The sequence below is a fragment of the Musa acuminata genome, chromosome BXJ1-4 (assembly GCF_036884655.1).
Source record: "Musa acuminata AAA Group cultivar baxijiao chromosome BXJ1-4, Cavendish_Baxijiao_AAA, whole genome shotgun sequence".
Lineage (NCBI taxonomy): Eukaryota > Viridiplantae > Streptophyta > Magnoliopsida > Zingiberales > Musaceae > Musa > Musa acuminata.
The window spans coordinates 10,119,764-10,132,412 of NC_088330.1; the positions used below are offsets into that span (position 1 = coordinate 10,119,764).

General features: G+C 39.6%; 2 protein-coding genes across 3 annotated transcripts; both read left to right on the plus strand.

Annotated features, from left to right (window-relative positions):
• The first annotated feature begins 4,122 nt into the window (after positions 1–4,122).
• Positions 4,123–10,298, plus strand: LOC135647585 (plasma membrane ATPase-like). The gene is made up of 16 exons (XM_065165710.1): positions 4,123–4,379; positions 5,158–5,277; positions 5,400–5,636; positions 5,726–6,487; positions 6,579–6,701; positions 6,805–6,909; positions 7,004–7,148; positions 7,229–7,393; positions 7,483–7,721; positions 7,811–7,843; positions 7,952–8,033; positions 8,144–8,304; positions 8,582–8,755; positions 9,253–9,435; positions 9,542–9,723; positions 9,869–10,298. Exons 1-16 carry the CDS (start codon positions 4,323–4,325, stop codon positions 9,963–9,965), a joined length of 2,865 nt encoding a protein of 954 aa, XP_065021782.1. The 5' UTR covers positions 4,123–4,322; the 3' UTR covers positions 9,966–10,298.
• Positions 10,299–10,997: 699 nt separating this feature from the next.
• LOC135647601 (large ribosomal subunit protein uL30y-like) lies at positions 10,998–12,649 on the plus strand. Of its 2 annotated transcripts, XM_065165712.1 has the most exons (7): positions 10,998–11,132; positions 11,236–11,425; positions 11,523–11,620; positions 11,732–11,789; positions 11,862–11,941; positions 12,035–12,137; positions 12,232–12,649. In XM_065165712.1, the coding sequence occupies exons 2-7, from the start codon at positions 11,246–11,248 to the stop codon at positions 12,445–12,447; spliced, it is 735 nt and encodes a 244-aa protein (XP_065021784.1). In that variant the 5' UTR covers positions 10,998–11,132; positions 11,236–11,245; the 3' UTR covers positions 12,448–12,649. The 2 variants fall into 2 exon arrangements, with proteins under 2 accessions (XP_065021784.1, XP_065021783.1); XM_065165711.1 differs by having other exon boundaries at positions 11,101–11,425.

Genomic DNA, 12,649 nt, shown 5'->3' on the forward strand with positions numbered 1-12,649 from the left:
AAACATATTATTTTACTACTCTCTAGTGCTATCATTGGAGCCACTACTCTATAGGTCTTAAAGATGCATGGACCTGGAAAAAGGCAGGGAAGATATGTGTGTTCTATATCTAAAGTGGAGCCATCTTTTAGTTTATATGTGTTTGGGAATTCAACAATTGGTGTCTAGTCATACAATGCCTGCCACCACCATTTCCTGTCTTTCTTTGTGACTCTCCAGATTGCCAATAATTTCTTGTGACACTACTAATGCATGTGACGACCTCTGATGAGTTTGTCCATAGCTTCTCTTTAGCTGAATCATTCCCTTCCCTGCTGATATGTTCTCAGGGTAGAACTGTCATATACATTTGATTGATCACTGCCTTATATTTTTCTTCCACAACATTTCCTATAGAAATCTTATGAGAATTTGGAACTCAGCAACAAATGATCTTGCTAAACAAAACATAACACAAGTTTCTGCTTAACCTGTCAACTTCTTGCAGCAAGAAATGTGGGACTTGAATCTCCATTACCTGTCAACTTCAAGTTGAAGTGCACACTTATGGAGGTTAGCCAACATAGATTAGAACAAAAAGTCCCAGCCAGTGGATACCAACAGTACAGTGATTCTACATCTGGTCCTCAACAAAAGTTCTCTTTGCCACTAAATAGACCAGATAACAATAGTCTTGATTCCATGAACATGAATAGTTATCTCCAGGTCAGTTATTGGTTCTAGGTCATATTCTACCTATTGTTATGATGTTTAACATAAATCATGGAATTCTAGCAGACAGTGGAGCTACAAGATGTGTGTGCACTAAGACTGGAGAGATTTTTCCATAGACATCACTTAGTCCTTAACAATACCAAATATCTCTGTGAGTAAAATTGGGAAGATAGCAATTATTGGGAACACCAGTGTTGCTGTTGTCTAGAATACTAGTAATATCATAAAACAGGATGGCAGTAAAATAGATCATAAAGATCATCTTGGCATTATTGTGGATGCAAATTTAAGCATCAGTGTATTATGCATCCCATATATATCTGCATATTTCTGTTTGTCCTCCAAATAGGACATGATCTAAACCTCTTCTTAGTTGGAATCTAATATCATGGCTCTGAACATCTGTCACTCACTGGCCAAGAAATTAATAGAAAAACCATCTGCTAGAGAGAGAGAGAGAGAGAGAGAGAGAGAGAGAGAGAATTAAACTACAATAGAAATCATTGGCTAGGCATAATATTCTCTTTTGTCCCTCAAAGATCTCATCCTTGCATCTCCCATACTTCTGGCCTTCCATCAAGTCAAAAGATGGTGAAGAGAGATGAGTGCCATTGGGTGGTACAGGAAAGAAGGGTTTCATCTTGTACTATACATTATGCACCACTCATTCTGCTTCAGTGCTTCAGGCATCTTTGAGACACATAGCACATACCAGCTCATGAAAGTAACTGCTCCTGGAGAACACATCCCTCATTCATTTCTTTGAGTGAACTATGGAATCATATCTGGGAACCATTTATGATCATCTTGCAAAGTACACAGTAGGATAACAACCAATAATGCAAAGGTTGGACTTTGTTGCAAGGCACCAAATATGTAACTCCATCAAAGCTTGCACTAAACACCATTCTTATTTAAGAACACACACACACACACACATACTCTTATTTCTTTGGCAAAATTTCATATATATTATATTGATTTTTTAACTGTAGATTTAACTTTAATCCCTGTTATGTGTAAAAGCATGATATAAACTAACTAAAATATCCCATGCTTGGTATGACAGCATGCTCTGCTACTTTAGGTTAGCTGAAGACAGACAACTGAAGCATTCATCTTTATAGTCATCTTTCTTGTTCTTTGGTGACACAAACTCCTTATTGAATTCAGAAGATGATGGTCCAAAGAGGGCCAAAGCTTTTTTGCATGATTGGTAAAGGCCATTCCATGTTCTTGATGCTCTGCAGATTTCTTAGCTTTGTTATCTGCATGCCTCACCACAATATTTTTCATGCAATGGTTGTAGATTTAATTGCACAGTTGACTTGATGCTGCCTGATTGGTGCTGACAGGAACAAATCATATCCTCCTCATTTTGGTACTCAATCTTCCTTTTCATCAATATTTCTGAGATATCTTATTTTCTCAACATTCTCAAATTATTTCTTGGTGCTTTTCCTAATAAATTACATATATTTATAAATAAAGGAAGAATGCTTTATGTCATGTCCTGCCGGGATTTAAGAAAAATAATATTGGAACATATTTTATTTACAAATGTGCTTTTTTTTTATTAACTGAAGAATATATACACATATATACATATATATATATATATATATATATATGTGTGTATATATATATATATATATATGTATGTATGTATGTACGTATGTATTATAATTTTTATGCCAACCCAATCTAATATCATAATTTGCCGGTAGAAATAAAAGAAAAAAATATTGAAATCATGGTAAAGAAGCGAAGGGAAGATGATGTGGAATTGCCAATCAGTCAAAATAGGAATTGTAATGATTCTGATTGAAATCGTGGGTGAAAAAAAGTGTCTCTGTTCTCCTTTCTCTGGATTTGTTGTTTACTTTCATGTCATCTAAGACTTTGTGAGGCAAACTACTGAGACATTTGACTTGGCAACAGGGTGGAGATAGAGAGATCTACCTCAATTATTTGGCACTCTTCAACACCACACTACATGCAGAAACGCATGCATTGACTAACCACCCCTCATCTTCTTGTTCTTCTGATGCAGACTGTGCTGGAGGTGCTTCCCGTTGACTCTCCGATCGTCCACCGTGGACTCTGAATGCGTTGATGGGAACGGTAGTTCTCATCAGATGGGGAGGGAGGCATTCCCAAGAGTTAGTCAGATACATTATTATCAAGCTAATATTTTAAATATAGACATATATCAGATAAGTTTTAAATCTTTAATTTTTGATAAATAGATTTAGTACATCACAATTTGAAGATCGACATATGATAATCACATCATAAAAAAAAATAAAAATCTTAATTGACTGATAAATATGTCATGGTAGTAAAATCATGATCATAACATAAGGATTGTCTATAAAAATTAAATATGTGATATACTTTCGAGGTCGAATAGTTTAAATTTACTTTCGGAGTTTAACTCAATATCGATTAAACTACGTTAGGAGCGTTCTTTCGACACTACACTTGGTGTTTTAAGTACATCGAGAAGTTTTTGACGCAGATCAAATTTGAACTAAGTGGAGCTAATTAATTCTCTTAAATCTGTCACTCATATCAAGTAATAACAGTTATAAAATATGATAAATAAAATTTTAAATCCTCCAATCTTTACTAAAAACCTAAATTAGTTACTTCGAATTTTGATTAGCATTAATCTACTTGAGTTGACTATCTCTTTACTCTGTGTGAACTCTAATAAGTTGGTATTTGGATTAGAAAAGCATTTATTTTAACATACATAGGAAAAACATATTTGGATTAGCATATTTTAGATAATTATGATCAGTAATACTTAATTTTAGTTTGGTTTGTTTCATGTAATATGAGAGATATATATGAAGCATTTTAATATTCAGAGGGATATATATAATAATATACTAAAAAATAATAGGGATAAAAATTGATAGTGATAATGGACGGACTAGACTTAAACTGGGAAGGTCACAGTTCCAACACATCTTGGAGAGGATCTGTACGCAATCAAATATTGCCATTAATTAATTAGGCAATTTTTTATTTCGTTTTAAATGGGGGCGACATTCCGGCCAATTGCAGGATGCCACCACACGGTAAAAAAAGATGGGCCCCGCTCGACCTCTCTTTCTTTCACTCTGCGGTCTTTCTCATTGAAGACCAGCATGAACGCTTGCGGGTGTCCGCATCGTAGCACGCATCTCCAGGTGACCGATCATATACCAGCGTGCCTCTCAAAGCGGGACGGATGCAGATATACGCGATCGTCGTGCGCGCGCGTAGGATCGACTATGCGTACTTGTTTGAGCAGTCGGGGAGGTGAAGAGGCCGGTGGGGCCGCCAAGATGGGCGACGGGGTATTGTGGCGGGGTACAAATATGGAGCGAGGAGGCGCGTCTTCCTCCATTGCCCGCTTCCGGTGATCTTCTGTTCTCGCAGCTCTCCGCTCTTCTCCTTCTCCATTAAGACCAATCTCTTCCTCTCCTCCAAGCGAATATATAGAGTCCGGTGAGATAGTCGCTTCCTCTGAGGCGCGGGTCGGAACTGTAGGGTTCCCTCTCTTCCGCCCGGATTCATCTTTCTTCGTCGTCAGTGTTGTTTCATCTCCGTCGGAGATGGCCGGCAACAAAGCGATCAGCTTGGAAGAGATCAAGAACGAGAACGTCGATCTTGTAAATGACTCCTCGCCCCTACTGAATCTTCCCTTCTAATTTTCTTTCTTTCTTCGTCATTTGCCTGATGATTTTGGCGTTGTTCTACTAAAAATCCACCCTTTTCTCCCCTTTTTGGCTGCTGAAGTGAGGATCCTGAGATGGACTTACATTAAGAACTCAAATTGCACATAGAAGAAAGATTTTTCTACGAATGGATACTCTCTACAATCTAAATTTTCTGTTTGTTTTTTATTTATTTTCTCCTGTATTATGGGATGATGATGATGGAATTAGGATTCGCCTAGGTTTTGATCTTCATTTCCTTCTATTCAATTGGCGAGTCCAATTAAGGGAGGAGTCGAAGAGGAAAGAAACGCAAATAAAAATCTTCTCTTTCTGTTCTTCTCCAGCGGAAGAATAGAACAGAAAAAGACTCCTTGCGGTCTCGTGATATCAACGACTTCCGTAAGTACTCGTCCGTACCGAAAGATAAAGTCTTTCCCCTTCTCGACCTCTTAATTGTCCCGCCGTAAGCGCAGAGTAACCCAAAGAAATCCTTCAAATCTCTTTTATTTTACGCGTGCGAGGAACAGTGCGAATCACTATATGGCTACCAAGTTCTATGCTCGTTGCATGGCTTCCACTATTTGGCGTGGAATCTGTTCCTGCACGCGATGTCATTTCTGGAATCTGTCACCAACATATCATGAAAAGTTGAAGCTTTATATGTTTTGTCATGTTGCGGTTTGGACTATTTATTTAATGTTTTCATTTGACATCTTGGTTTTGCTTTCAGGAACGGGTTCCGATCGAAGAGGTGTTTGAGCAACTGAAATGCACCAGAGAAGGCCTGACATCCCAAGAAGGAGCCAATCGGCTCCAAATCTTTGGCCCAAACAAGCTCGAAGAGAAAAAAGTCATATTCTTTGAACTCTTCTCGAAAGATTTCAGTTTTTGGAGTCGATTGCTTGTTCTTTTGCCTGTTTGCTTTGATGAAATCTTCTTGGGCTGAGGAATGGATGGGTTTGGGATCCGCAGGAGAGCAAGGTTCTCAAGTTTCTGGGCTTCATGTGGAACCCCCTCTCATGGGTCATGGAGATGGCCGCTGTCATGGCCATCGCTTTGGCCAACGGCGGCGGCAAGCCGCCCGACTGGCAAGACTTCGTCGGTATCATCGTGCTGCTCGTCATCAACTCCACCATCAGCTTCATCGAAGAAAACAACGCGGGCAATGCCGCGGCCGCCCTGATGGCAGGCCTTGCTCCCAAGACGAAGGTACGTACTTGTCATTCTGTTCGAGACTTACGTTGAATTCATCCTTGATGCTGTAGAGACATCAATGGTTTAGTCGTTGGTGGTTACAGGTGCTTAGAGATGGCCGCTGGAGCGAGCAGGACGCAGCAATTCTCGTGCCAGGTGATATTATCAGCATCAAACTAGGTGACATCGTCCCTGCCGATGCCCGTCTTCTCGAAGGAGATCCACTGAAGATTGATCAGTCTGCCTTGACCGGAGAATCGCTTCCTGTCACCAAGAATCCCGGAGACGAAGTGTTCTCTGGCTCCACCTGCAAGCAGGGTGAGATCGAGGCTGTCGTTATTGCCACCGGTGTCCACACCTTCTTCGGGAAAGCAGCTCATCTTGTGGACAGCACGAACCAAGTCGGGCACTTCCAGAAGGTCCTTACGGCCATTGGCAACTTCTGCATCTGCTCCATTGCAGTTGGTATGATCGTCGAGATCATCGTCATGTATCCGATACAACACAGAAGGTACAGGGATGGGATCGACAACCTGTTGGTGCTCTTGATTGGAGGCATCCCAATTGCCATGCCTACTGTCCTGTCAGTGACAATGGCCATTGGCTCACACCGGCTGTCGGAACAAGGCGCTATCACGAAGAGAATGACTGCCATTGAGGAGATGGCCGGCATGGATGTACTGTGCAGTGATAAAACAGGGACTCTGACCCTTAACAAATTGAGTGTGGACAAGAACCTGATCGAGGTTTTTGCAAAGGGTGTGGATAAGGAGCATGTTATCCTATTGGCAGCAAGAGCATCAAGGACGGAGAACCAGGATGCCATCGACGCCGCAATGGTGGGGATGCTTGCAGACCCAAAGGAGGTATGCCTAATAAGCTGTTGTTGATGACCCCGTTGGTAATATGCTTTCATTTCTTGTAAGGTCTGATCAACATTTTGTTTCTGTTGGACAGGCTAGAGCGGGTATTAGGGAGTTACATTTCCTCCCCTTCAACCCTGTTGACAAAAGAACTGCTCTTACCTACATCGATGCCACTGGCAACTGGCATCGTGCAAGTAAAGGTGCACCGGAGCAGGTAAATTTAGTCCCTTGAATTTCTTTTCTTTTTTCTTAAGCATACTTTTAATCATTTTTCTACTGTTTGCTGTGCCTCTTAATTTATTCGGCTTCGAGGACAGATTTTGAGCCTTTGCAACTGCAAAGAAGATGTCAGGAATAAGGTTCATTCTGTAATTGATAAATATGCTGAACGTGGACTTCGATCACTAGCTGTAGCAAGACAGGTTTGCTCTCTCTGTCCTCAGTTGGTTTAATTGCTACTATATGAGTGTTCTTTTCGGCTTTTCCTCTGAACAATAGTTTCCTCTCTTTTTGCAGCAAGTTCCAGAAAAGTCCAGAGAGAGCTCAGGGGGGCCATGGCAATTCGTCGGTCTGTTACCTTTATTTGATCCCCCAAGGCATGATAGTGCTGAAACTATCCGCAGGGCCCTCAATCTTGGTGTCAATGTAAAAATGATTACGGGTAAGTCATCTCTGCATTTAGTTCTTAGGTTGCAATTTTGTTGGTTGGTCATCATTTCCTAACAAAGATGCCCAGTTCAGGTGACCAGCTTGCCATTGCTAAGGAAACAGGCAGGAGACTTGGAATGGGAACTAACATGTATCCTTCCTCTTCATTGCTTGGCCAAAATAAGGATGCATCAATGGCAGCACTACCTGTTGATGAACTGATAGAGAAGGCTGATGGATTTGCCGGAGTATTCCCAGGTGGCCTATGAACTTACACTCATTCGATAAGTGATGTGATCTCAGATTCGATACTTTGATTTCTTATGGATGACTATCTCCTGGAGCAGAACACAAGTATGAGATTGTGAAGAAGTTACAAGAGAGGAAGCACATTTGTGGAATGACAGGAGATGGAGTTAATGATGCTCCTGCTTTGAAGAAGGCTGATATTGGTATTGCAGTTGCTGATGCAACAGATGCTGCTAGAGGTGCCTCCGACATAGTCCTTACTGAACCTGGTCTTAGTGTCATCATTAGTGCTGTCCTTACTAGCAGAGCTATATTCCAAAGGATGAAGAACTACACTGTATGAGATAAAATCACAACTATGCTTTTTCCAATTTTCTCACTTCTCTAGTGTTGTCACTGAGTATCCTTTATGATGTTTTGTTGCAGATATATGCTGTCTCTATCACCATCCGTATTGTTGTAAGTTTCAATTTAAACCTCAAACCTTCATTACTTGCATGTAAAAATTTTATGCCTATCATTACCATTTCTCTGGAAAAAGTTTATTATTTGCTTTATCTTTTTCAGCTTGGTTTTATGCTGATTGCACTGATATGGAAGTTTGACTTCTCACCCTTCATGGTTTTAATTATTGCTATTCTAAATGATGGTAAGTTCAGTTAACAAACAAATGGTGATTTCATGTTGTTTCTGTTTCTAGTCTCCATCCTGTTCATTCTGACATCTGGGTGTTTCCCTATTGATCTTTGGTAACTGAAGGTACAATTATGACAATTTCAAAGGACCGGGTGAAGCCATCTCCATTGCCTGACAGTTGGAAGTTGAAAGAAATATTTGCTACAGGCGTTGTGTTTGGGAGTTATTTGGCATTGATGACTGTTATCTTCTTCTGGGCCATGAAAGACACTGACTTCTTCTCGGTGAGTTTTCTTATCCTCTTTTTATGCAAAAGGAGAATTTCAAGGAATTCAATCAGATTGGTTATCCATTTTCTCTTCGCATTAACGTATCACCTTGCTTGTTAAAATTTGTTGGTCTATATCATATGTTTCAATGATCATGTCGTGCGCTTTTCTACATGAGAGTAGTTTCTCACCCTTGTCATTTGGTAAATTTGTGAACATGCCATGCCAATATTTAATTGACTCCACAGAAATAAATGGAAACTTAACATAGTTTCTTGTGATTTTTTTGCAGGACAAATTTAAAGTTAGATCATTGAGGCACAGTGAGGATGAAATGATGGCTGCTTTGTACCTGCAAGTTAGCATCGTTAGTCAGGCTCTTATATTTGTCACGCGATCACGCAGCTGGTGTTTTGTTGAGCGCCCTGGACTTCTCTTAGTCACTGCATTTGTCATCGCACAGCTTGTAAGTATTTTTCTTTCCTCACATCTCTTCTCCAGAATTTGACTTCCTCTATGTAAGTTTCATGTTCATACACGTATTAAGGGCACATGATAAGTGAAAACCATTAAACTGCTTGAGATTAGTTTTAACTGTTTAGCACAAGATGTCATAAGAATATGAGTAAGTCTCAACTATTTTGTCTAGGTCTCAGTTGATACATAGACATTTTCTTCTAGGATGAAGTTGTCTTACACGCACATCCAATTGAAAATTTATTTTTGCCTTGATGACGCTGGCTTATTTAGTCATTCTGCTCACAAAATCATGAACTTCCGATAATCTTCTTTGGTGAAGAAGGTTGTATATTTCTTGTGTGTATTTGTAACACTATAATATGTGTATATTTCTCTTGTGTTTTTTCTCAGTATGTTACCAGAACAAGAATGTGTTTCTACATGGAAGATTGCACTTATCTCCTATCATTCTTTATTAATGAAGATATCATGTGTTTCTTGCAGGTTGCAACGGTTATAGCTGTCTATGCTAACTGGGGTTTTGCACGAATAAAAGGTATAGGCTGGGGCTGGGCTGGTGTTATCTGGCTTTACAGCATTGTTTTCTTCTTCCCTCTGGATTGTTTCAAATTTGCCATCCGATACATTCTTAGTGGGAAGGCATGGGATAATCTTCTTGAGAATAAGGTAATCCTATCTATACTTAGCTTAAATTTGATAACCTGTTTTTGGTGTTTAATTAACTGATTTTACTAATTCCTCGAATCTGCAATTCTATCTTTTTAAATTTCAGACTGCTTTCACTACCAAGAAAGATTATGGTAGGGAAGAAAGGGAAGCTCAGTGGGCTATGGCTCAGAGAACTCTGCATGGACTCCAACCCCCTGAGACCGCTAACCTTTTCTCTGACAAGAACAGCTATAGAGAACTTTCAGAAATCGCTGAGCAAGCCAAAAGGCGAGCTGAAATTGCAAGGTATGTCTTCTGATAGCAATCACACACCATATTCTTCAATGATCATTGCTCTGATATCTTATTAGAATCATTCAAAATTTCAAAATCTTTTTTCTTTTAAACATATTTCAAGGTCCTGAGTTTGTCATGCCCTGATCATCCACAGGCTCCGCGAACTGCACACTCTGAAGGGACATGTCGAATCAGTGGTGAAACTCAAAGGGCTTGATATCGACACCATCCAGCAACATTACACCGTATGACAGCCACTTCGATCAAGGAGTCTACTAGCATGAAGCAAAGTGGATCGTAATAACCAACACAATGCTTAAGGAGTGATTTGAGACGAAATCGCATCTGATATCACCCCAAGTATAGTGTCTTCTAATTCTGAGTCATGTCATATGCCATTTTATGCCTCTTTTCTGTTTTATGAGAGAGTTGTGAAAGTGTCCTCTCCTCTTGAGCACCACCATGTGGATGCAGATGATAATAATACATACTTATGCTGTCTTTCATTTCATTACTTGCTAATTAATATGAGATGTATAAGAAATTTGTATCTTGTGATAAATTTATTCTACATTCAGTCTCAATAGTTTTTGTATGTATGAGTGAAATGCTCAAGCTTTTGTTGTTCAGTATAAAATATGAGTTTTATTTCATTATGTAAGAAAAAAAGATTCAAGGGATAGTATCGAACCGATAGATACTGATCGGATTACATGTTTAATTTTAAAGATATAATTAATAAGTTTAAATTATATATAATAAAATATTTAATTAATTAAAAATATTAAAAAATAATTTTAAAAAAGAAGATCAACCAACATTATATATACATACATACATTCATGCTAATTACATTAAACCTGATCGGTTTTAATTTATTTCTCATGTCAACCCTAATTTTATGATTGATATATACATCATCTTAGATATCAAACATGTCTTTTATTGTATTATTAAAATCAAATTAGTTTTATGGTCAATTGATTTATTTATTTTTAACAATAATTAAATCCGATCAATTAATGGTCTGGTTCTTGATTTTTCTTCTTTGACTTTTCAGTATGATCGAAAGTTTTAACCTAATTTTTGATAAATTTTTAGTTTTAAGTAATCTTAATTTAGTTACGTTATCTTATTTTTTGATAAATCTATGCAACAAATAATTAATCTTTATTAGGTGATTTGAGATGCAAATCTAATCGTGGACCGTTGGATCATTGTCGGGCAGTTGAGATTTAGTGCGTTTTGATTCGTTCCGTGAAATATCCACCGTCGGATGAAGCTTCCGCTGCTCTTTCCCCCTTCGCCTCATAACCCTAACGCCATGACCTACGCACAGACGTATAAAAGCCGGCGGCCGACGCCCTCCCGCCCGCCTCCATTCCTTCCTCAGATTCACACAGTCCTGAGCTTCGGGGGTTCGATCCCTTCTTTCACAGCCTCCCCTCGTCGTTTTCTCGGGTAATTTGGATCTGTGCTTTGCGGATTTGTTTACGATCGAGGCTCTTCGATTTGATCTAGGGTTTCCGGGATGGCGACGGAGGAAGCGAAGGCGGTGGTCCCCGAGTCGGTGTTGAAGAAGCGGAAGAGGGAGGAACAGTGGGCGGTGGCGAAGAAGCAGGCGGTAGATGCGAAGAAGAAGAAGGACCGCGAGAACCGGAAGCTAATCTTCACCAGGGCGCAACAGTATGCCAAGGAGTACCAGTCGCAGGTGGGAATTTGGGACAATTAGTCTTGGTTTGAGCGTTTTGGTACGTCTTACCTCCTAAAGAATCCATGAAAACTTGAGCTGGGGTTTAAATTGGTAGGAGAAGGAGCTGATCCGATTGAAGAGGGAGGCGAGGATGAAGGGAGGATTTTACGTTAGCCCCGAGGCCAAGCTGCTCTTCATCATCCGCATACGAGGGTAGAGCATCTTCTCATCCTCCTATATTGTTAAAAAAAAATCCTTTCGTCTTCAGTTGCTGATTCGATTTCCCGTGCTATCTTTGTCACCATTGACTGACATTTTATGCAGTATCAATGCGATGCACCCTAAAACACGAAAAATCTTGCAGCTCCTTCGACTCAGACAGGTATACACTGTCAGTGTCGTGTTGCAGTTTGCTTCACTTGTAGTGCCTTTTCTAATGTGCATTATGCTGTAGATATTCAATGGTGTATTTCTGAAAGTGAACAAGGCCACCATGAACATGTTGCAGAGGGTGGAGCCTTATGTCACATATGGGTACTGAATTGTTGTTTTTCTGTAAATCTATTATTGTCTATGTTGTTGAGGAATCATGTATCATGCTATTCTGACTGTGGATGTATGCATCAGGTATCCCAATCTCAAGAGCGTTAGGGAGTTGATTTATAAGAGGGGATATGGAAAGTTGAACAAACAGAGAGTTCCCTTGACAGACAATGCAATCATCGAGCAGGTTTGTTACAAGAGGCAATTCTTGTGCTCGTTCATTATGCTTCTAGTTATCCTTTCCTTTCTGTAGTTTACATGATGATTCTGGTGGGTTGTAGGGTTTGGGGAAACATGGTATTATCTGCATGGAAGATCTTGTGCATGAAATCATGACTGTTGGTACACACTTTAAGGAGGCAAACAATTTCCTCTGGCCTTTCAAGTTGAAGGCACCACTGGGTGGCCTGAAAAAGAAAAGAAGGCACTATGTTGAGGGAGGAGATGCTGGAAACCGTGAGGATTACATCAATGAGCTCATCAGAAGGATGAACTAATGACTGAGTTTGCTTCTTCAGTGTCTTAATTTTTCTGTAGAAGGAAAATAATTTGAATTCAGTTTTTAGTTAGCATTGGAATAGTATCGAATTTTGCAGTTTTGATGCTTTGAATCAATTACTGGATATGTTCCATATACTGATGCTTTTATTGTGCTTCTTTATAGTACATTAGCAATCATCTCTGTGGTAGCCTTTTATA